Source organism: Ciconia boyciana, chromosome 2 (genome assembly GCF_034638445.1).
Source record: "Ciconia boyciana chromosome 2, ASM3463844v1, whole genome shotgun sequence".
NCBI classification, from domain to species: Eukaryota; Metazoa; Chordata; class Aves; order Ciconiiformes; family Ciconiidae; genus Ciconia; species Ciconia boyciana.
The window spans coordinates 142,944,930-142,970,432 of NC_132935.1; the positions used below are offsets into that span (position 1 = coordinate 142,944,930).

The window sequence follows — 25,503 nt, forward strand, 5'->3', positions numbered from 1 at the left end:
CAGTGCTTACTGTAGCAAGGGCTTTGCCCTGTCTTTCCTGTTCTAAACTCGGGTGTAACTGTTATAAAACCTGGTGTTTGTATCAGCCACAGCAACTGAGGAAGTGCAGTATCTTCCAGCCCTGTCACAGGTGACCAGGGTCTTCAGAAACCAAGCTTGTGCCTGTCTGCTCTTCTCATTAGTAGCAGCATTTTGGGATCTAAAAAGTAAAGCTGCAGCCACCACGAGTAGGAGGAGCACAGGTAGGAGCAACCTTTTCATTGTGAATAAGGGAGTGGTTCTTGAACACAGGTAAAAGCATGAAGTCTTTATTTCAGTACTTTGACAAAATACCCATAAAATTCAAAACTTCTACCGTTACAAAAATAGGTCTCTACAAGTGATACTCTGTCTGCACTGCCAGTAGCAAATATTACGAGTCATGTAACTTCAGTAGCCTTGCCAGAAAAAGTGCAAGTAAACTTCGCTGAATGTAGCTCAATTTCATTAATACACAAGTTTCATCTTTGTACCCTTTTGATAAATACACACTTCATAAGTTAATCATTTAAATTAGCATTCCACAAATATACATGTAATTTAATGGTGGTTTTTTTTTTTTTTTTTTTTTTTGTTTTGTTTTGTTTTGTTTTGTTTTTGTTTTTTGTTCATGAACACAAAGTGCCTATATACATAAATCCCAGTTTGCGTGGGTGTGCCAGGATGGAACCATATACAGTTGTATAGCTGTGTTCATATTGGTCCCACAATATACACATTATACAAAAGCACAGAAAGAGCACAGATTTACAGAAGGCAATCCATTAACATCACTGCCAGTGATGGAGATGTTGAAAGGGTGTTATTATCTTCTCATACCTGCATGCAACTGAGTGTATGAAGTCGAACCTGTAAGATGGAGAAAGATTTTCATCAAGATTACTTGGAATAAGTAGATGAGAATTCATCAATGACGTGTTACCCAGCTGAATAAGCATGAAAGATTTTACATGGGAAATCTTTAAGGACAAAACTTCCTCAAATGATGGATTTTATGCTGAAGTAAGACTTTAATACAGTAACTGCAAAAATGATCCCTACATCAAGTTTGATAAATTAAGTTCCGTTGGTCTGACAATTTTCTTGATGCGTTTGTTTTACAGCACAAAAACTACCATCATCTATGGGACAAAAAGGCTGTAACTTCTGTAAGCAAAGTGGTAGGAGAAGAAATTCCCCTTGTACTCCCACACCCCAGTCTTTTGGGTACGTTTTTCTCCATCTAGCTTAAAATCTTAATAAGATGCCAACTGAATCCTTGCTGCACATTTATTAGCCATCAAGGAAAGCTGAAGTGTTACCAATAAACTCAAAATCTGTAATTAAAGCACACTTGTATGTCTCCCTGAAAAGAATTTTACAATTTTCTTTTTAATGAGCTTTTTGCTACAGCTCAGAATAGCCTCTTGCTTAAGGCTGGAAATGCCTAAAATCAAAGATGTTTGTTACGTATCTCAGAGAACCAGCACACGCTTTCTAACTTGGAACCATGCCTTGTGCTACCCAGGAGTCACGGGGAAGACTGCCTGAGCCCTCACCTGACTGCACACTGCCGAGTCGCCTTTGTAGTGCCTCCAGCCGATTGATGTAATCTGTTAAAGCTCTTTCAGGATCATAGTTCTGTAGTTGAGAACAGGCGAAAGAGACTGGGTTTAAATCAGCATGCATACCGTGGAACCTAGGGGCAGAACAACACAGACATTTTTAAAAAGCAAAATTTCAAATAAAACAAAAGTATCAGCAGACACAGCAAAATACTGTAAGCAGGGATACCTTACTGACTGCATGTCCCTTAACTTACCCTTGTGGTAGCCAGCACATCATACCCATTTAACCTCCCTGCCATTTATTGCCCAAGCCATCATACTCCCTCCCCCAGAGAAACCGCTTTTCCCAGTTGCCTTTTCTTTCTACTGCACCTGATTTGTTGCTGCATTTCTTTGGGACAAAGACTGACCAGCAAATTCCTACTGAGACTGCAGCAGAAGCTGTGGTAGATTCAAGTTTGCTTTTCTATTAAGAAGCTTGTGTGAACAAGGACACAGCCATCTCTGCAGGATTCTGTCTCTCTTCATTACTCTCTATAAGTAAGTCAAAAGTGGCTAAAATAGATTAAACATTTTTTCCATGTAAACTGTTATGGTTGCCACAAACTAAGATTACAAATGTTGAGGTGGTTTATATAAAAATAAAGATCCAAACTGGCAAGAATCTGATATTCAGTAAAGCTCAGAGCCCACAACTCTGTATGAAGCTATCAAAGGCCGATGGCACTCCTAAAAACCTTGCCTTTGGTGAAAAATACCTGGTTTCCCTGGCATCTGATTCACTGATACCTCTGGTATCACAGCTTAGTACAGCCACCCAAAAGGGTTTAATCAAGAACAAGCAGCAGAGCTACCAAGCAGCTTCCACCCACGCTCTGGCCACGCGGCCACGGTAATTCCTCCCAGCCACAGTAACCAGATGACCCTCCCCAGCCACAGCGAGCGGCCCTGCTTTGCTCTTCCCTCCCTTTGGCTGAGGGCACCTGAGGCAGCTCCTCCCCACACCACACCCTGCTGCCAACCAGAGAGGTGGACAGGCAGCAGAGGTTTGCTCAGCCACAAAGCCTAGACTCTACAGAGGTAGGTAACCGTAGCTCCATCCGGTCATCTACCACCAGTTCCAAGCACACGACATAAATCAGACAGCAGAAGTCTGCAAGCTTTGGCCTTGATGAGTAAACGCACGCTGAAGGCCTGAGATGTAATTTGTTATGTATCCTTGCAAAAAAAGTAAAAAATCTTACGGCACTGAAGATTGCAAACCATAGAAGTAAGCACTGATGCATTCATTCAGTTAAACAGTGTTCTGACAGGGAATAATAATCTAAAATAAAATGTACTTATGTTAAAAGTTTATAGGACATCTAGGAGACTCCATGTCTGACCTGGATCTGTAGGAATGCCTTTGTTCTCCATAAAGATCCATGCCACCAGAGAATGAATCAGGCCGTAATTCATTACCTAGAAATATGAAAAGCAATGTCTTGGAAACAAAAAACTTTTGCACTTTACTGGGAATCTCAAATGCGAGTTTTCTGTTTGCACATCACGAAAATGGTGTTTAACAAATGTAGACCGCTTTCAGACCGCTTCAGAGAAAACCAGAGGTGAAATCCTGGCCTCACTGATGTCAATGAGAAAACTCTCACAGACTGAGTGGGACAGGGTTTTAGTGCAGACTTAGATAGCCAGGAATTAATAAAAAAGCTTCTGATTCTCCTTAGGCTTCTACCAAAAAGCAAACAGAAAACCAGATCTCCCAAACTTTAAGCTATAACAAAAGAATGACAGGCTTTTGTTCTGAGGAAAAGACCAACCAGGGAGGGCTGGTCAATAGGCTCCGTCGCCACTGTCGGGGACCTGTAGTTGCTACGATTCCTCTGTCCGTCCCTGTCCCCAGCATCCCCTCTCAGAGCTGGGGGTGCAGATCTCTTAAGAGAAACCCAATGACGCTAAAATTGTTTTTACAAGCACACTCCATAGGGAAAGTTGCCGTATTTTTTTAAATCCCACCCACAATGGAGCAAAACAAGATTGAAGAGAAAGCAAGTAGATTAGTGTCTGTGCTGAGCATGGAAACTCTCAGAAACCTGAGAAATAGGTTAATCCAAGCAATTATAGCAAAAGGAAGGGGGAACAGCACCCCGTTCATTCCACATGAGGAAAATACAAATTAAAAACCATCTCCATTAAGCCTTGATGTGACTTGTGAATACCATTTTTTCAGTCATTACTGGACTATGATTTACCTGTGTTCTGGCTAAAGACATCCCTATTGATACTTAGTATACCAGAACCCGTAACTCTGTGCCATCGACGAACCAGGAACTTCATTCTGCATTTCAAATAAAAAAAAAAAAAATACTTCAGCATAAATGAAATAGTCTGCTAAAAATAATCTGCTGTATTCTAGAGGGCATAAGAATTTCTTGAATACCGAGCAAAATTAATGGATGGGCACCTAAAACCTGAACATCAAGTAGAAAACATCCTTATACGCATCCCTAAGAAAAACATCTCTTGTCCAAATCTGCTTTCAGCTTCCCCTCTGCAGTTCCAGTGATTCCAGAGGTGCTGCATAAGTCCAAGTGGACAGCAAATGGCTCAAGCACCTAAGTCACAGGGCATGGGCATTTTAAAATCATACTAAATAGACTTTTTGCCCTGTCGCATGCCCGAAATTGTAACCGCAGAGCACTATGAGTAAAAGCCTCACTTACAACAGGTATATGAATAGTTCCTTGAATTTATACTACAAGCAAGGCTCAGATCAATCGCAAGCAGAAGTGCTTGGGGGTTCAAACCTTTGTGAAGAAGGCTTGCTAGTCACATGGCAGTACTATGCAGTAATAACCTTCACTTTTCTTCCTCACCTATTCCTATTCATCCTCAGTCTGAGACCTAAAGTCTTGTGAATTCAAAGGACTACCCAGATGGATAAAATTAGTTCATAAATCTGTATTATACTTACATGTAAGAATTTAACCTTTAAAGGAAATTCAGTTGCAGAAAATACCTTTGTAACTAAGTGCATAACCTAGAATTGCTAGTAATTTTTTTTCTAATATTATAACTTTATCCAATATACCCCATCTTTGATTGATTACCAAATACAGAGCCATTTTCAACTACAATCAGACTGCTTATTCCTATTACAGATTTTACCTACACTCTGCTCAACTTGTCACCCTACACCGTATCTACTACATTCATAACTACCAAAAATGTACAATTTAAACAGGATGGGACGTGAGGAAGTTCTAGATTCCACTTAGAGAGCTAGAAAAGTACACATTAAACTGCACAGTCATATCTGTTCGAAATCTAACTTCCTCCAGTTTACCTTGAGATTGCGATGGACACTCTGACTGCAGAGCGAAATCTTGTAAAACCCTTTGAATGATGTGTGATGATTTCGAGGTCTGTGTAGGAAGGCTGTCCACCCATTCGTGCAATGAGGGCCAGCGTGGCTTCTTCACACTCCTGGAATCCGCCTAGTAACAGCAGCAAATATTTTTTCTGATATATGAGAGCTTTCCGAAAGCTCTCTGCTCGTAGGTATTTGCCATAAATTCTCTACAACAAGAAAAAAAAAAGGCCCCATAAGCTCCAAGAATCGTTACAGTTCTAAGACTTCTGACATCATTAATCCTACAGCATGTCTGTGATTATTCATTCCTTGCTATCGTGGAGAAGACTGCACTACTGCTCACACTTGTTGAATGTAGCTTCATAATTTGGCTATCACCTGAGCAGCAAGGAATAGAGCACACACAACAGGACAACATAGGTGCTTATGTATCATTCTTGGGGAGAAAAACTGAGTCAGGTATCTGAGGATGAACATTTTAAAACTGAATTAGTATCTGTTTACTTAGAATAATCAGACTGAACACAATGAAAAATAGGCCCAAATCAAAATGAAAAAAGCACCTGTGGTTAGTATGCGGGCAAAAAAGTCTTCCTACCCTTAAAACAGCGTTTTCAGAATCTGATCCCAGTTCTCTGAGGAAAGCTTCGCTCCTGAGCTCTGCTTTCAGCTTGGAGAGCTCTGCATCGGCTTGCTTCAAAGATTTCTGCAGTGACAGCTTTTCTCTGTTCCAAATTTCCTTCTCAGAGGCAACAAGAGTATCGATATTAACTCCGACATCTGACGAGTGTCTAGAAGACTGAAGACGAAAGAAACTGAATTTGAACTACACAGTTTGGAAAAGCTTGAGCTGTGTCATTCTAGTCATTGGTTTGGCAGAGGGCTCATAAAATTAATGAGAGAAAAACTACCCAGTGACTGGCTTTGAGGTCACCCTTGCATCCTAACACCTCAGAAAGCAGTGAGTTTAGGAGCTGGATCAATGTCCTAGAAATATATAGCTTCTCCAGAAAAAATCCCCCTCATTGGATCATACTAGCTTCATGATCTTGAAGCTATCTGGACCTATTTGCTACTCATCATGGTGATGAGATACAGATCAAAAAGAGAAGCACATGGAATTTAGAAGAAAAGAGCAGTTAACAAAAAGAAGCTGGGTAAAATCACAAAGTTTACAGTAAACAGAGTGAGTTGAGATATATTGACCACAGGACATGAATAACTCACACCCATTTACTCTGCAGAGGGAAGCCAAGAAAGACAGACAGCTTGATCACTCCCACTTCGGTGACTAGGACAAAGAATGATGCTTTTACGTCTATATATACACATCATTATATCAGCACCACTAAAGACATACGTAGTCTCCAGAAGGTTGTCTGTGCTGGTATCTTCTCAGTTCTTCCTCCAGTTTCATAACAGCATTCCTCAAATTATTCTTTTCTTCACTCAGTCTGCTGACAAAGCCTGTCAGCTCAGCATTTTGTCTCAGCAGCCTCTCAGTCAATGAGCTAGAGGGAGTCCCTGGTGGTAGCACCAGCTTCAGCTAGAAGGAAGAAAGAAAACCAAACACAACTTGTATTAGATCCAAGTTGCCAACTTGAAAATAACTGGCTTACAGTGAAAAACTTATCTAGATAATGACAATAACTTCATAATAACATATAAATAAAACATAAGTGTACATGTAAACTATAGATTAATGTGACTTTCTCTTCTACGCTTATCCTTATGTATCCTTATGTATATCACAGCAGAATATTTTCACGCAAGCTCAATTATACTAGCTAAACAATTTGCAAAGCTTTTCTACTATGTTTAGATTTATCTAACTTAGAGGAAAAGAAAAGCCCCAAAGCTTTTCTCAAGTCATGTTGAAAACACTTGCTTAAAATGCAGCTAAGGACCTAACCGAGCTCAGTTAAAATCAAATATTGCTGAAGTCTTTGCAACAGACTACCTAATTTCGTTTTTTACACAGGTGCACACTACTCAATCTTCAACTGCCTTTCCTTTGGTAAATACAGGGCAGTTTAAGAAAATGTGTTGTATCAACACAATAGAGTAAATATTAAACGTGGATTTTAATACCAGGAAGTACTGAGCAAAGTTTCCTCAGTTACAGAAATAGTGCTAAAGGAAAACATCTTTTCTTAAAGAAAAAGCCATGAGATTAAAAAATTGATAATTAAACTGCAAAAGTTTTAATTTGAAAGTTGAAAATTCACTTTTCAGGTAATTAAAATTGAAAAAATAAAAGGAAAGGGGTTTTTACACTTCACCAACTCCAAATCGGCACACTCACTAACCCTCTACAAAGTACAGACCTGGATAAGTACAGACTTAACAACTCCTTGCTGGTTTCCGCTCACAGCTAATCATCCAAACTCTCCCACCAAAGTTACAACATTGCGCTCTCACCTCTTCCAGATAGGACAATCCAGGCAGTTTTTGCAGCTCTGAAATAACCTCTTCAATAGCATTTTGTATTGCAATGAAGTCTTGATCATCTGCTGTTTCAAACTGCAATCTGAAACAAAAGTGACAGTTCAACAGCAGATATAGTCTGACCCCACGAGCCAGCCTGACAGGACTTTCCATCAATCCATACGCACTGGGACTTTAGCAAGTCACTTCAGCATAGTTACTGGAGACATGGCAACATTTTCAAGACTGCTCAGTGACTCTAAATGAAATTGGCTCAATTTTATAAAGAATTTGTATAGAATGGTTTCCAGTAGTTTTGAGAAAAGGATGTTCTACATGAAGCACATTTAAAAACGTGGTTCTGCTTCCCACAAATCTGTTGAATCTGTGTGAGCAAAATCTTAGGGTATTTTCAAGATATAATACATTCTGCTTTGCCCAAATGTTTCAGAATGAATGTTTAATATTAAATCACCATCACAGCAAAATAAAAACAGATTCAAACCTCCCATAGACCTGGTACCATGTCATTTTTTTTTTCTTAAGGAGATAGTAACCTGAGAAAGTAAGAATCAAGATCAGTTTCACTTGACCATAAAATATTGGTTTTTTTCTGGGGGAAGCAAGGGAGATGAGCCATAGCAATAATCCCTATATTCATCCCCTTACACAGTGCATTATTTCATTACTAAATTGTTTTAAAATTATCTACCTGGACCATACCCAAATAAACCTTATCACTTTTCAGAGAATAAAAAGATAATTTTGCTGTAACTTATAAAGGACCATATTAAACACGTAAGATTTAGAGCAGCACTTGGATACTCTGTGATCCTGTCTTACATCAGTATATCTCAAGTAATGGCATATACTATAAAACCAGAACAACCCCAAAATCAGTTAGGCCTGCAGCCTGTGAATTATGATTAAAACCCAATATTTAGCTTGCTAGTTGCTATTAACAAAACCAAGTAGCTGAAGACTGGTCTAACCTGCTAGCAGCTTTCCGAGCCAACTGCTTCAGCTTTGGAGATGCGTTTTGCAGCTTTTGTCTGACATTTTCCAGAATTTCAGTAGCAGCAGAGAGATCTCCTCCTCCCGTCAGCGTGGGGTAGGTTGATTCATTTGTCTCGGCTCCTTCAATTTTTTGCTGGAGAACCCAATTTCTTGTTCTGTCGTTGGGTGTATCCCAGGTAGTCTGTACATAAATATGTATTTTTATATACATATAGAATGCATGTGGTCCAGTGCTTAAAAATGGAAACATTTGATTCTGAAACACACCCAGAAAATGAAGAACAAACAGTTCTGACACAGAAGGGAGTTTAGTGTGACTACACTACTGTTGTAGTGTACCACTAAACTATTATTTGTGAATGGTATAGTGTGATGCCTCTCTTGACTAAGATCTAGCAATCATACAGCTACAGTATGAATCCATTCAACAAACTCAGCCAGCAGGAAGCCACCAAGCCTTTCTGTTTCTTCCGCCAGCAGCTCCTTTACCAGTTGTGCATGGAATTTGGGCAACTGTGTCCATGTGTTTCGGTGACCAATTCATAGTCAGAGGAATGGGACTGGAAAAGCCCACCATGGTCATGGAGGTCAGTCCACAGTCACAGGCAACCATACCACTGACGCTGCCACAAGTGAACCAATGCACTGAGTATGTGCTCCTCACCCTCACTGACACCCCCCGACACTGGCCACGGAAGAACTGCTAGCCCTCCCAAGGAAACCTGAGTCTACGGCTGTGCCTTTGGATATTTGACCACAGTGTGGTACCAATTAAAAAAAAAGCGGGGTGTTGCAAATGTCACAGAAAGCAGCAGGAGATTCATTATTTGAAACTCCAGGCAGATCCTGGAAAGCAGATCGTACTGTCTGCTGCCAAGGAGGGGAAAACGCCCCAACAGCCACTGCCAACCTGATCCAAGGAAAGACTCTTCGTTGACTGCAGCGCTGGCAGTTGCCTCTGAGCAGAAGAGCAAGGTGCCCAAACTGAGCGTGGCAGGAACGCTGATGCTATCACAGTTATCAATACATTCAACATCCTGCCTCTAGCTATGGGTAGTTTCCAATGCTTCAGAAGATTAAAACCAGTTGCCAAATTAGATGAAGAGAAAAATTCTCTTCATGGCTCCACAGACAGACAGCTGCCAAAAAGCATGGCATGATGGGCAAAAACATGGTCAGCAGAGAGGCAAGTCTCCCGTCAACCCTCTCTGGGACTATCCACAAATCACTCACCCAGCAACACTTATCTCTCACAGGGAAGTTTCTAAAGCGTTTTCAAAGTAATTTTAAAATAATTTTAAAACTTTCCAAACCTTTTATGAGAGAGAAAAATTTACAGGCAACAGTGGTTCCAACTTTCATTCATCTAAAAATTAGGTTAAATTCTTCAATTAATTTTTTACCTCTATACATATTCATGCATATGCTTGTTTGATTACTTACTCATTTAATTATTGAAGTTGTTGGGAGATCACTTTTAAGTGTTTCAGAGACCACTTGTGGTTTGTGAACTAAAGATTAAGAGCACTGACCTGGAGCATTCCTGAGTAGGAATAGCTCGTTCCTGTGACTGGGTGCAGGCAATATTCTTCTCCTATACTGAGACACAAAGTGTATGTATACATTCAGATGCATTTCTCCTGCTCACGCTCCTCCTTACACACCTCTACAACTTCACTCTCAGAGGATGTGTGTGAATAGTTTTAGGTAGCAAAACTGGAATGCTTTCCCTTTCCCTTTCTCTGGTGCCCGTATTTTGTAATCTGCAGGCTATTTTGTAGATTGAGTAAAGGCACAGTGACACACAATGCTAACTGAACAAAAGAATTAAAAGCTAAACTGCACACTTCAGTATTACACATTGCTCTCAGTCCTACTGTACCTCATTTGGATTGTGGCTTGGTGTCCTTTCAGCTTCCTTTCTTCCTTCATTCTCCTGCTCTTTTTTCTGCAGTTCTTGGATTATTTCCTGCAACTTCTTTGTTTCATTCCCTAATTTATGAACTTCTTGCTTCTTTTCTCCAAGTTGCCACTGAAGGTCTTCTACTTTGGACTCCAGTTCATGGAGTTTCTTCTGTGCTATTATGTTAGCATCTTGTTCTGCTTGTAATGCTTTCCTCTGGATCTGCCTTTCTTTTTCCATTTGCTGTCTCACTTGCACAGATTCCAGTTTATACTTCTCCATCTCACTTACTAACTCCACTATACGGTCATGCTTTTCATCCATTTGTTTCTGTAGCTCTTTAAGTAATTCCTCAGATGGATTAGGTGTTCCCGCTTGCCCCTTATCTTCAGCACTTTGAAGCTGAGCACATAGCTCTTTTTCCCTTTCTAGGGCACTGCTTATTTCAAGAGCTCGAACCTTCTCTGATTCAAGAAGCACCTGCAACTCAGAATTACGGCCTCGTTCACGTGACAGCTGGGCAGCACTGAGTGCTTCTTGGGATTCAATTTTCTGTTGCAGATCAGTTGACAGCTGTTTCTCTTGCTCCAAAAGTTTAGTTAACTGTAAGTTCTTTTGTTTTTGATCTTCAAGTGAAAATTTTAAATCCTTCCATAAGAAAACAGAAGAAAAGAATTGATTAAAGGCAGTTCTGTACACTTTCCATTATCTTCTGCAAATTGCAAATATGCTACCTCTACACATTCCTTTTAACGGGTTTTACTATTCACAATTAATGTGACAATACTCTGAATGCTGCAGTTACATCTGATATTAAAATATATTACAGGTGTCTTTATTCCAAAATCAGATCATCTCATAAAAGAATATTTGTAACATATACTTTTTAATGAGATACAAACAGCTGCAGTTCTGAAGTTGAAGATAACCAGCTGCTTTTACTTTCTAAAACTGTGGAAGTGATTTTGCAAGTTAAGATTTCAAGATGTAAATAAATCTATGCTGTTAAAGTGATTGCTTTTTTGTCTTAATACTTGTACTAGGATACCTGCTCTCTCCCTCACTATATCAGATACCGCAGAAGTACCAAGGAAGCTAGTAATGCATTTTCTCCTAAAGTAAACCTGTTTTGGTTTTCATGAGGTGAAACTGCTGACTTTTAAAATGGAGACAAACAATGTATCCCCTTAAATAGTATTCTTAAATACTATCTTTTATGAGTTAGGTTGTGGTGGGGGCTAGGTGTAGCCATGTTAGCAGTGTCCTGTCCCCTTGAATATCTATCTATCTGACGACTATTATACAAAGTAGAATCTTTTAATCTTGGCCCTGAAAAGCGCAGTTGTAAAATTCCTATTGATTTAAATGGAATTTGCATCAGGACTTTTTCTTTCTTTGCCACACAGCTTCTTTACATCTTTCTTCAGCTCTAGATGATATAATACTGCTGTTGAAGACAGAACATGGAGCACGCATTGGACGAAAATGTAAGCTGAGATGAAATGTTAACCAAAAGAATATTTGTGTGTTCCTTGATGTTCCAGGCCATTTGAGATTATGGAATACCTCAAGCTCTTCTCTTCCTCTTTCCTCACTGCGTTCCATTTTAGCTTTTTCCTTTTCCAAAGCCCACTGTAGCTCTCTTGATTTTTTCTGTTCGCTGGTCATTGTATCCTTGAGAATATCTAGCTCAGCTGCTTTTTCTTTAACTTCAGTCCTAAAAGGGAAACGGGCAACCTTTAGATTAGACAATGCCTCTAATCCTATCACAGTAACATCAGTTACTTGATATTTATTCCCTCTTGTGCACCGAAAACGCTGCTCATGTAGTAGAATAACAGTGAAAAGCCTATTTAGAAAAACAAGTCTAACTCAAAAAAAAGAGTTGCAATAGCTCAAAAATGACAAAGTGTGTCCATCCTGCTAACTTTGTAGCTGCGATTTTTTATTAATTGATGGCTCAGAGGCAGCTCGTGTTCACCTTAATCCAATCACTGGCCAAAATCTGAAAGAATGCAGGGGAAATGCATCTTGCTGCCATGTGTCTCAAAGGAAAAAATCTATCCTGGGGGAAAAGAAGAATCTATGCCCTGAATTTTCATTTTTTTGCAAATCAATTTTGCATCAATTTGCAAAAGAATCTTGCTCCTGATGGTCTGTAAAGGCTGTAAAGTAATCTATAAAGTAATATCAATTTAAACTCTGTCTTAATTTGTTATCTCTGAGCTGAACATTAAGATACTGTACATGGGCACATCCATCTGGTAAAGGCATAAATAATAATGGCTAATGGCTTTCCTGAGTGCCAAATATTTGGCCTGTTACCTCTGCTGTTGACCATGCCAAAGCAACACTTAGAAGTCACAGAATTTCATATGGAAGTACTTGCAAAGTCATCTTAACTCTGCAATTTTTTTTCTCCATGTTCAGTTTTAGAAACAGAAAAACCTTTAATAAATATGGTATACTTATTAGCTTGTCTACAGTAGTCTAATGTGTCAAAATTTAAAAAGAAACCTAATATTAATAAATCATTAAATCAAACTATGAATCAGATCTTCTTAATCTATAGAATTACATTTTTTGTCAAATGGAACAGAAGTCTATTTTTTGTCAGGTATGTTTTACAGAAAAACTGAGAAGCATTTACATGACATGAGAGCAACTTCCTTAATAAAATCAGTATTATGATTTGAGACAACATAGAAAAGATCATCTTCACTGTCAACACAGAAAGTTTGGCACTGAAAGCCGCACCTGATGGTTTCTAGGTCCTTGAAGTGCTTGTGTTGTGCTTTAAGGGTTGTCTCAAGCTCTAGTTTGGCTTGTGCAAGTTCATTCTTCAGCTCAGCACCCATCATTCTCTCTGAATTCAGCTGTTCCTGAAGCTCAGCTGCTCTGTCCTTCATACTCCGGAGCTCCACTTGCATCTCCAGTATCTGTGACTGCTTCTGCTGCATATTATACTCCAGCATTTCTAATGAGAGTACCATTAATATGGAAATTATTTAGTAAACAAACAACACTGTCTATTTGGGTGAAGTTTCCTCTAGCACAGAGAATGGCCACAAGGCTATCGCTAAGAGTGATATTTTAAAATAATATATTCTTTCAATAGTGGAGTGAAAGCAAAACCATGCCTTTGATACTGGAATACCTTTCATACTTTGCAAGAAATCACTTCAACTCTTAAACTTCTTGAAAAGGCTATGTCCACAACCATATCAATATGTATCATTTGGATTATGACTAACATAAATGAAGTTAGGTATGTATGTATACTTGAGACCAAATTTTTGTGACAAAACAGTGACAGTGAGCATTTACTTAATTTTAAAGTATACCTGTTCTCTGAGCTTTTTGTTGTTCATTCTAATTGCTTCTTAGTTTACTCATTATGACTGACTATCCAACTTAGATAATTTCAAAGCTGTTGAACCTAAACATGAAGCGCATACATGGAAAATAACCTTAAAATACAAACCCGATTCTTATAGCAATTGAAATAATTTTGTATCACTTTCAGTTTGATACAAGTCATAAGAACACAGACTATATCTTAATTTTTGCAAAATTAGTCCAATAAGATTGAAAAAGATGAAAAGTATGCATGCTCAGAACATAAGTAGCAAAATCAGAGAGCAAAGAAAGTAAATTTTTTTTCACCTACAACCTTATGAGCACTGCCATGAAAGCATTTGGAAATAGACACATATTACCACAGAAGTCACCTTGGCTTTTTGAATCAATCTCTTCTCTCTTTGGATTATTTTTCTTACTGTTCATCTGAGCATGTAATACTTGAATCTCCATCAGCAAACTTCTTCTGTCTGCATTCTGAAGACAGTCCATTGCTGCTCTCTGGTTAGTAGCCTATTAGCATTAGAAACATTTAAAAGTAAAACTCCAGAGTTTATTAGAATATCTATGGTGTGGGTATTACATTTACTTATATATTCATAGTGCATATATATTCAAAATATTTTCAATTAAGTCTAATTAAGTCAATATTATAATATTGGGAAGAACTGCTTGTTATTTTTTTATTTCTCTACTAGGCATCAACATTATAGATTAAAAAGAGCTATCAGTTTTATGGCAAATTGTAATTTTCCTCACTAATCATTCCATGTTCCACAGGAGATAACTGACCTCCCTCTGTCCCATAGCAGCCTTATCACTTCCTCTTCTTACAACTTGTTTTGTATAGACAAGCTACCTTTTCTCTTAGAGAGTGTAACATAATTCTAATTAACTTAATGAAATCAAACTCAGGACAACTGTGTTTAATTCACATTGACCTCTGAAGGCTGTATTTTTTCTATAGCTTGTGCACCCAAAAATCTCTTTCCCGCACCACATCAGTTTTTCATTTTAAAGACACCTCTTCTTCCTACAAGTCTTACTTTGTTTTCACCCTTAGACTGTCCAAACTACTATTAATACATATATTTTCAAATGATTTATATATTCGAAATTAAAATCTAATGTAGACAAACACACTTTGACTAAAGTATGTTTTATATTACCTGCTCTTGTAGTCTGTGCTCTAACTGATTCATCAATATCACTGCATCTCTTGTGCCCAGTTCTGCAAGTTCAGTTTGAAACACAGCAAGAAGAACATTTTGTTCTCTCACAAAAAGCTGTTGAATAGCATGCAGAAGTTCTCCTCGCCAGTCTGAGACACCTTCAGGAGATTCAGCACTTGCATAAATCTACAGTGGTATAAAAACAATTTAAACAGCAGAATGCAAAGATTACTTCAAGAATGGTCATTATCATTTTATGTAAAGTGTGTGTTTTCAGTGGAGTACTGAGCTTTTCTTACTCAATAGCTACGTAACATTCATTCATACAAATGGATGTATTTATTGGACATGTTATGATTTCTTCTGCATGTACAAATGCTAAACTTTTATCTGTGTTTTAGATGGAAGCAATTTAGCTTTTTATAAGTGAAAACTTAGCCCTGTGTAGTTATTATTTATGTTACTGTATCACACTATCCTTTTAATTTTTATGATGTTACATGTATGTTCCTAGACTCTCACAGGGCTATGTGGTAGTGTGCAGATATTGTGTGTGAAGAAGATTTAATTTTATAATGATATAAAGTTAATCCCCCCACTTCACATGCTGAAGGAAATGCAGAAGTAATATAAACTACCTACATATATCTAAAAGTCTAATTGGGGCAATTAGACAGGTAAGTCCTAATAAGTTTTAACAGATCACTGATTAATATTGTGTTATAGTTTCAATAATTTTTCCCCTCTTTTCTCTCGCTACAGTATCTTTTCAATAGCATCCGAGTTCTACTACACCAATAAATAACATTGAAAAAATCTACTTTAACTGCTACTGGAAACATGCTTTCAAAATAGAATTATTTTTAAAAGGTGGATCTATACAGTCAAAAGCTATCAATGCACAGAAGCGATCAATGCATAAATGCAAGCTGTAATTTAAGATATGTTTTATTACCAGAGAGTGTGACATGCAGTTTTACTGCATATTTTTGAAATATACTGCTACAAGGCAAAAGATTTAGAGCATTTAAACCTGAATTGTGAATGTGCCTTATAAGGTTATCATAAATTATTTTTAATTTAGCTAGAATCTTATGATATAATTTATACCTCAGCTTCTCTATGAAGTTGCATCTTTGCAATTAGGTCTTTCAAAGATGAAATGGTGCTTAGAAAAGCTTTCCTTTCCTCAAGCCAAGATTCTAGCTCTTGCTTAAGAGGTGGCATCTCTCTTTCACCATATGGAAATTCAGTGAGAGACAACACCTGTATGCCTTCATGATGGACTGCTCTCAGCAAACCCTACAATAAATACAAAAAGAAATCAGTAATGCCAGTCATCACCATCATCATAACAGCAGCAACAACAATCTTATTTCATACATACTGGAATACTGGTACTTCTAAATTGATCAGCATAAGGAAACTGTTTATGCTTCCTCATATCAAAGACAGAAGTGTCACCCAGTTCTTTATATCTGCCAAACAGTAGAACTTATTAAATAGGTGTATTTTTCCTAAGTTTCAAATGAAAATTCCCAAAGTTCATCTGTCAAATCAATACTCCAATTTTAAAATGGTTGCTGATGGAAACTAACATTTTAAAAACAAAGTCCTGGGAAGCTTCCAGGTGAGCTTTGCAATACATTTTTTGAAATTACTATTAAGCTAGGGCTTTGTTGCAAAAGACTTGCTTTTTTTGTTTGTTTTTTAATGTAATTAAAAGCATGATACCCTTAATAAACACATTTGTTTACTTTCATAATATAAAACTGTGTATTATATCATCATGACATTATTGTTAATACACAACTACAATAAATTAACAGTAGTTATATTTCTCATAGTCATAATTGAGAACAAGCCTACAGTTACAAAACTCATAGTTAACCTAATTTAACATGCAAAAATGCACATAATTTATCAGAAGTATTTTAAAATGTATTAAAATAGGTGACACTTTAAAACTCATCTAAATGGCTCTCTCTTCACGAATCAAGCAGCAGCTAATCTAAGCTTTTGGTAGTATCACTCTTGTTCCATAATAAAAATGATCTGTTCTATTTTACCTTAATTTTTTTTGGAAGTAAATCTGTTGAAGTTTCACCTTCATCTATTCCTTCAGATATCATGTCAGGTCCCTGGGTCTGAGCAAGATACATTCCTTGACTCCAGTCTGAACTTGAGTCTAAAATAAAAGGAGAGAAAAACATGAAAGCTGGATTACTGTGAAACTTTGAAGAACAGGCATCAAAAAAGTATTTTTGTCTGTTGTTGTAACAGGTGGTTGCATGTCACCAGAGTTGATTCTGAGCCTGGAGACTACCTGTTTTATAGTTTTTCAGTTTCAAAGCAGTAACAGCAAAACAAAACTAAAAAAAACAACTTAAAAATCCTAGTTTAGTTCTAAAAGAGAAACAACTACTTGCACAAACACTTCTGCCAAATGACCCCCCCCTTAATATGCTTAGCCTTTGCCTATGAAAAGGATCATATTAATAATTTTTATTGCTCTTGGAGAAGTCAGTATCTGTCATCATCTCCCACTGCTAGGGAGCTGTAGCTTTAGATTCTATCAAGAGATGATGAAGCTATGCTGAAAAAATAATGTAATATATAAGAAGAATATAGGAACTGCAGTGGGAAGAAAAAAAATTAGCATCTGATGCCTCAACTCAACCCATCTCCACTCTAGTCATTTTCCTTCCGTAGCAAATTAATACATATGGGATGCTCAGCACATTTTCTTCATGCGACAGGCTTCTGCTTCAGTCTGGGGAGCAGTTGTTTTTATTTCTTAGAACACAAACTCTTTAACAGTAAACTTAATATTGGAAAAGCAGATTTAATTTATAATGTTCTTTGAAATCTATAAAAACAAGTTTCTTACCACTAGAACCTCCATCTCTAGCTTGATACGGTGGAGAACGTGCTAATCCAGAAACTGGGATTCCCTATATTTAGAAAAGAGAACAATCAAATCTTTAATCACCCCACACCCACTCACAATAAGGGAGCTAATTCTAAGGAGCAGGAAACAATATCAGCCTCTTTGTTCCGTTTCCCCTGCAATCAAAGTAATCAAAATGGAGATGAGAAAGATGACATTCAATACGGTGACCTACACTTGTCCCCACTTCACAGAGCAGGACAGGGCCAAGGCAGTAGCACAAGGAATGATCTGATAGTCGAGCAAACTCCCAAACTTAAATTGCTGAGGAAGGGGTTCACAATCTCTCCCTAGGCTGTGGAAACATTAGAACACTTAAAAGCTTTATACTGAACATGTGGTGGTTCACACTTCACAGACTTTAAATGGGAATTTCTGTAGCAGGAGTGAAAGCATGAACCAAAGTAGTTCAATGAATATAAAATAGGATACATACCTCTTTAGCTCGTAGAGTTTCTATGACTTCCTTTAAAGTATTACATTCTTCAGTCAATACTTGCACTGCCACAAACTTGTCTCTCTTTAATGCTTCAGCTTCAGAGATATGCCTCGTCTCCATGTCCATGATTTCAGCAGCGTGGAGTTCTTGCATTTGGTCTATTTTTTCAGTAAATTCTCTTATGATCTCTGCAAGCTCTTCTGAAGAACATCCATTTTGCAAATCAATTTGGATTTCTGCATTTTTAACAAGGACTGGTGTAGTCTGGATACAGCTGTTGATTTCCACAGTCTTGTCTGTTTGCGATGATGAGCTTTTTCTAAGTAGAGTAGGCTCACTGGTTGACAAATCACACAATATTTCTGCATCCTTTTTGCTTTCAGTTTTTGCCATTTCCTTGTCCTTTCTCACATAACTTGCAAGCCTCTCGTCTGCTTTAGCTAGGTTTTCTTTGACTTTGCACAGGTCTTCCTGAAGATATATCAGACTTGCTTCTTTTACCTGTAAATGTGGAGAATCTGAATTGCAGTCCTTCCAAATACTTAAAAAATATCTAAAATCCAAACAACCCTCTATATCATTACAGCTCAGTTTAGTCCTATTTTAAAGCAGTTATGACACACTGTAACAAATATTATCTCCTAAGAAATACAGCTCTAGATCCACTGTTGCACTATAGTGGACTGTAAAACTATGTGCTTTGGCAACAAGTGAAGATTTGGTCTACAGCATCAGCTCTGTTCCACTGACAGTAGGTACTGAGTGACTGTTATTCTTAGTGGCATTCTCAGTACAAGACTAAAAAAAAACCTACAGCATGTATATTTGCACAATAAGTCCTATATAATCATTTGCTTTAAATACAATATGGAACAATCTGGTTCTTACTGCTAGTTCTTGCTGAAGTTTTTCTGCCTTTTCTCTGTAACTGCTCAGTTCTTCCTTAGCAGCAGCTGCCTCTTCTTTAACTTGCTCTAGTTCAAGTTCATAAATAAGCACATTTTCTTTTTGACTTTCCATGAGCTGTGCTCCTACCTACAAGGCAACATAAGACATAGAAAATGGTGAAGAATCTTACGAAGAATCAAGTATTAACGGCACTGACCACTTTCAGACCAACTTAAAAAAGCCACAAATGAAAAGACCATAGGGGAAAACAAATGTACGTTATTTGGATTAACATAGCCTCAAAAAATTAAGACTGAAAGACCATTTTCCTAGGTTAACTCCCACAAACTGGATAAGCGTGGGAAGAAAGACAAGCATGGGAGGAAAGACTGTCTTATAGTTTACTGAACTGCAAGCAGAAATTGGCTACACCATGTAGAAAGCACAGGGAGGAAGGTCAACAGAGAGTAGGAAATGAAGTCTGATAATCTTATTAAATTTATAAGACATTTATGACATTCATTTAATCTGCATTTGGATGAAAGGTCTTAGAACCTTTTCTGGTCCAGCACTAGGATCCATGATGTCTCTGAACTTAAAGAGTTTCGGAAATCAAGCCCATGTTTGGGCTATCAAGCATAGTCAACTTTGACTGAAGGTTTTAAATTCAGAAGCAACGTAACCAGCGGTGGATGGAAATCAGGACAAATGTATACTGGTAAAAACTACTGATGGGAAATATCTTTGGAATCAAGACAGGAAAGCAAGAAAAAGTAAACCAAAATCAAAATATACATAAACAAACAACTTCCCCCCTAAAAAAAACCCTGTACAGACAAATTGCTATCACTCCCTTATCATTCTGAACCCTCTCTTAGATAACTTTTATCACTTTAATTTTTATTTCTCTACCTCCGTGCCATCTAAAAGTGTAATGCACTCCATTCTATGTCATTTCAAAGTAAGAATAAGAAAGTATATGTCCAAAATTCAAAATCACCCTACATTTATGAAAAGGCAAAGTGTTTTTAATGCAAAATGGAAACTGATAGTGGGGTTCATCTAAAATAACATCCTTCTTTTCTTTGTAACTCCAGGAATAATAGAGAAATGAAGGTCTACCCCACACAGCAGAACATTCCTATCCCTAGTCTCATTAAGAAGTGTTTCATTCATTATAGTTTACATAAAATAACAAATTTTAGTGAAAACAAGCCAAAAGAAAATACATCTAATTACCTGATATGTCTGCACTTCTTCTTGCTTAATGTATTTCTGAATCTCTCCTTCGTGTTTTTCTTGAACCTCTTCTAGTAATTGCTGAAGTTCTAAGAGTCTGTTTTCTTTCACTTTAGCTTCCTTTTGTGCAACTTTTAGATTTTCTTTTTCTAGCTCCAAGTTACGATTTACAGCTGCCAGTTGGTCCTCCATCTCGCTAAGCCTCTGTCTTAAGAGTGATAACTTTGATTCTGTCTCATTTTCAGTTCTATCACCCAAACCCTCTGTTTGGACATTCTTGCTTGCTTCCTCCACACATTTTGAAGTTCCCTGAACTTCCTGCATGAATTTCCTTTGCTCTTGAACTGCATTTAGCTGAACCTGACTCACAAGAGCAGCAGCAACTTTTTCCACTAGTGTCTTTTCCAGTTCTAATATCCTCTTTTTAAGTGTTTCCCTTTCAGCTTTGCCTTGCTCTTTCAGGTCTTTTATTTCATTGTAGGACTGGCACAGTTCTGAATCTTTTTCCTTAATGCATGCCTGAAGTTGTTGCAGTTGTACCTCCATCTTGCTAATGGTGACTCTTGTATTCTCATCTGAAGACCTAAGCTGGCATTGATCTAACAACTCTATCTTCTCACATAAACCTTCTTCCACTTTTTCAGTTTTCCCATTGCTCCTATCTTCTGTTTTCTCCCTACCACCTTTCATCAGTGTACACTTATATTTCTCTGTTATTCCTTCATGCTCTTTTTTTAACATACTTATTTCTTGCTTTAGCTGGTTCATTTTTAACTTAGTTTCCTCAAGCTCATTCTTTGTTCGAGATGCCTCTACATTTATGTTTTCTACTTGCTTCTCCAAAGCTTCCTTTTCTGCCAGAACTATTTCAAGTGTGTGTTTCAGACTGTCAGCATCTTCTTGAAAAGCAGCAATGTCTGCAGGTACTTTTTGTTCAATATTTGCCAGTTCCTGCTGAAGCTTATCAATTACATCATTCAACTGCTCTACTTCCTCATCATTTTTTTTCTTCACACGTTCTTGATCACTTTTCAGACATTCTACCTGGGCTTCAAGCTCCTTTATATGCTCATTTTGCTCTTCAATAACCTGGAAAAAAAAAATACAAGAAAAGAACTTCATAATGGGTAAGCAGTAAACCCTCAGATAATTTTTCTCCTGGACTTCACAGCAACAGTTTAATCAAACACTGAAACATCTTGTAAAAGAAAGTATGTCCTCAGTGAATTTCTTAATGGGATGTCTCTTCTAAAGCTTTATGAGAATCAGGACATCTTCACATACGACTGACAAAGTAGCCTGTGACCTTAATGAACTGCAAAATAGGTGTGAAAGCATCACATGAAGTGAAAGCATTTGTAATATTCACAGAGATATGAAACACTGAAGTTTAAGTGTTCATAATACTTTTTTCCCCAATAGTTTGATCTAAAGCTTTGTCTTGTCCTTTTTATTGAAAAGTAAAACGGAAACAAGTGGAGCGGTCACTTCTGCTGTTCAGTCTTCTTAGAAATCAAGGTTTAATATACTATTTTTACTCAAAGAGTTCAAAGGAACCAAAATTTATGAAGCTTAAAGCTTACAAATAAATTTTCCTGCATTACATTACATAAAGAACTTCCTTTAAAAAAAAAAAAGATGCTCGAGCTTACCATATACAGCTCAGATATGTTCAGTTGGATTAGACAGATACTGTGCTCTTCATGCAAAAACACCACTCATTCATATGGTCAAATAGATTTATATAGGACACAGCCAGTTAAGATGGATATGTATTTTAAACACAAGTAGACCTTTAATTAATTGTGTTGAAAAATACCATTATGACATGCTTTCCAGTCTGAGACCACAGAAAACACCTATCAGTTGACTCTGACAGTTCCTATCACAAACCTAAATATGTGTTTGTGTGTTTATGTGTGTGTGCATACACATATGCAGACGTGCACAAAAACAAGCAGGGCAAATAGTACCCATAGACCCAGAGCACAATTATTTATTTGTGCTATAGTTTAAATGAAAGTAAAGAGAGACAAAGTTACAGAAGTATTTATTTTAAAATGTATATGACTATCCAAACAAAGTTCAATGAGAGATTGGTGAAGACATGAAGAGAGTGAGAATAATACTTTCCTAGATTACTTCTAAAGACACTTAAAATTACAGGCTGTGTAAGGGGCTCAAAATTCCAAGAAATTCATAAAATGATGTAACTGAGCAGATATGAGGGTGATGACTTTATGATGCAGAAAAGAGAAGCCATCTTATATCAGCTTCTAACAAGAAATACATGACTAGACAAAAAATGGAATGACTGGTGTTGACGAACACTAAATTTAATAAATAAGTAAGTCTTAGCAAAAGGAATAATAAGACAAGTTATCAGATTCCAGTAGAGTAAGTTTTATAAAATTCATTAAAACACCTGTTTGTTAAATTGCACTGTGAGCAAATTCTCATTTGAGTGTAGAAGAATGACAAAAAATCCTTTACAAAGTCAAAATAAAGACAGACCAGATTATAAGTAATAAATCTAAGAAACAAAGTTGGTATATTTTCTTAAGGGAATGTCTGCAGATCTGAAACGAACAGTGCTTCTACACTGGAAATGAAAAAGGAAGAAGGAAATCTGTCAAGAATATTCAGAAAGAGATATTATAAAACAAAATCAGTCATGGTACCTAAAATAGGTAAGAACTCTAAAAGGACCTTTTAGAAATATGAAGAAAAAAAATGTGGAAGAGAAGAAAGATGACTAAATTAATTACTAAAATAGCCATGCTTTTGCCTTTCTTTCTCAATACTTCATTAGGTTTAGTTAGTTAAATAGAATAATAAGACGACTTTGTAAGAAGTATAATATGTACAAAAATAAATGATAAATGTGACCATATAAATTAGAGGGGCTGATTTTCCAACCAAGAACTTATTTTTAAAAATCCACAGAGACTAGAAGAAGCTCAAAAACATTAAATAAAATGTGAACAAGTCATTGGTTTTCAGAAGAAAAGAACAGTGATCCTGGTGATTGCTATCAAGTCAGCATAACAGTTTCTGTTCTTCATATCATAATGGAATAAAGGACCACAGAAGGCAAATACAGCAATTAAAAGAAAAGCACTTAGTGGGATGAAGATGTCTAAGGGACTAGTAAAGGGATCAACCTAAGAACAATCTATTAATATTTAATATTGATCTCATAATCAAGCAGAGTAATTATTTAATGTCCTGGAAATATAACTGAGTAAGAGGATGAAATTAAGAAAATGAAACTTCATATAACAGGAGAAGAACCAATCATTAAAATGAATTACACCTGAATCCTGGGTATTTTTCTCAAGCAAAAAATGTAACCATATTACTGTGGTTATTGTATAAAGCAGAACCATTCTGGATTCCTAAAGTATGATCTTTCCTAAATCAAATTTCCTAAATCCAATTCAAACTTTTGTCATTATTCACTGAGGTTCATTATAGCTAAATTTTGCACATGAAAACTCAGTGAAATTATCCATCTCGGTCGGAGCTCTATTTTAGTGGATTCAAGATGTCCTAGTAGAATGTTACCCTAAATGTTCAAGCAGCTGCTGAGGGGTAACAGAACTCCTGTTCTTACCTTACTGAATGATACTTGCTCTGGGGCTAAAGCTTATAACAAATAAATTTTCACATTTAAAATGGTCAGAATGCAAAATTCATCCACTGAAAAAATCCAATTTTCTTTCTATAAAAAATGTGAGACTGAAGGCCTGTTTCTGTTGTCACTTACTAATAAATGCAAAATAAGTAGTATTTCTGTTGAAATCAAATGTGTTACGTCTGTATAAAATGGAAGTAAGCCAGAAGAAGATGAAGCCATTATCATAAAAACACATAATTGAAAAATAACAGAAAGCTACAGATGTCAAATCTCAGTAAATAAAATAATGATGAATCTGCTTCTTTCTTTCTTGCCCTCCAATTCTAATAAAACACAGCATTTTGTTTGCACATCCACCGTGCTTCAAACTGGATTAAAGATGTTGCCAACATTGGTATGATGACAAAGTATTTACACAAGCTCATGGAGCACAAAAGTTCAACTGCTAAAAAAACTATAAAATCCAACATGATCCAGCAGGTGTTACTGAAACATAACACTGAAAGTAAGTCATTGTGGGGAAGATGGTAGAATGAATGTTGAGATTGAATTCAGCTACCTACATACTATTAAATGTTTGGAAGTATTAGAAGAATAAGGAATGAAGAAGAATTTAAGACAAAAACTCGAGCAGAAATAAGGCAGAATAATAAAAAGAAAAGCAAGCAAAAAGCATCCTTCATAAAAAAAACGAGACAAAAGAGGAAAAACAGATTAGGGTTAAAGCGTTGCTTGAAACTGAAGCATTTGCATTCTTAAATTAAGGCAGCAATAGAAGATAATGTAATTGATGGGGGGGATGGAGGGTTTTTTTTTTTCCTTAAAACAGCTAGCAACACAAAGTAGGACTCTGAAAAAGATTTCAAAAGTATGTACTTTGTTGTCAGTTGTGACTTCAAGTTGCTGTTGCAGTTTTGCAATTAGTTCATGAAGATGATCTATTTCCTGCTCCTTTTCTTGCATGATGTGAGCGAGCCTTCCAGCCACTAAATGATGGTCCTTTATGGTGGCATCTTCAGATTTCTGGATAGCTAGTCCCAGTATTTCCATTTCATCCTACCAAAAAAACCCCCCAAAGCCATGTTACAGTTGTACATAACGTTTTCCGCATATTCTTGTATGACTATTTAAGGCATAGGGATTAAAATAAACAAATTGCATGGAATGAGAAGTAATTAGATGAGCTTTTTAGTATTTTGCAAGTTGAACTGTGGAATGCTTGAGAAAGAGAAAGAATTTGGCATCTTGGCTTTTTCCAAGAATTTATTTCTGGGGAGGAGGGAGAATAAAACTCTAGGCTTCTCTGTTACACAATTACCTTAAATAATTTGTTCTCTTGTTCAAGTTCTTGCAAGTGTGTAGTGGACTCCTTTCGCTGAATTTCTAGTTGCATGTGCAATTGCTGAACTTCTTCATTTTTATTTTCTAGCTCCTCTCGAAACTGCTCCAGTTGTTCCTCAAGGTTTGTGACCTATGTTTCCAAAACAAATAGTGGAAAAGGAATAGATAGCC

At 37.0% G+C, this 25,503-nt stretch overlaps 1 protein-coding gene across 4 annotated transcripts in view; it reads right to left on the reverse strand.

Moving 5' to 3' along the window:
* Positions 1-312: 312 nt before the first annotated feature.
* Positions 313-25,503, reverse strand: part of AKAP9 (A-kinase anchoring protein 9) — a 122,844-nt gene continuing 97,653 nt past the window's right edge. For 3 of the 4 annotated variants that reach the window (XM_072854291.1, XM_072854288.1, XM_072854287.1), the window contains 22 exons: positions 25,310-25,462; positions 24,868-25,047; positions 20,352-21,440; positions 19,113-19,259; positions 18,222-18,725; positions 17,726-17,789; positions 16,905-17,023; positions 15,946-16,137; positions 14,833-15,021; positions 14,035-14,176; positions 13,061-13,280; positions 11,870-12,020; positions 10,283-10,951; positions 8,376-8,581; positions 7,378-7,486; positions 6,317-6,502; positions 5,555-5,755; positions 4,930-5,162; positions 3,836-3,921; positions 2,972-3,047; positions 1,578-1,717; positions 313-888 (listed from right to left, as the gene is read on the reverse strand). In XM_072854291.1, the coding sequence (XP_072710392.1) occupies positions 845-888; positions 1,578-1,717; positions 2,972-3,047; positions 3,836-3,921; positions 4,930-5,162; positions 5,555-5,755; positions 6,317-6,502; positions 7,378-7,486; positions 8,376-8,581; positions 10,283-10,951; positions 11,870-12,020; positions 13,061-13,280; positions 14,035-14,176; positions 14,833-15,021; positions 15,946-16,137; positions 16,905-17,023; positions 17,726-17,789; positions 18,222-18,725; positions 19,113-19,259; positions 20,352-21,440; positions 24,868-25,047; positions 25,310-25,462 (5,100 nt within the window). In that variant the 3' untranslated portion in view covers positions 313-844. The remainder of the gene's footprint in view (positions 889-1,577; positions 1,718-2,971; positions 3,048-3,835; positions 3,922-4,929; positions 5,163-5,554; positions 5,756-6,316; positions 6,503-7,377; positions 7,487-8,375; positions 8,582-10,282; positions 10,952-11,869; positions 12,021-13,060; positions 13,281-14,034; positions 14,177-14,832; positions 15,022-15,945; positions 16,138-16,904; positions 17,024-17,725; positions 17,790-18,221; positions 18,726-19,112; positions 19,260-20,351; positions 21,441-24,867; positions 25,048-25,309; positions 25,463-25,503) is intronic. The other variant, XM_072854289.1, reaches the window with a different exon arrangement.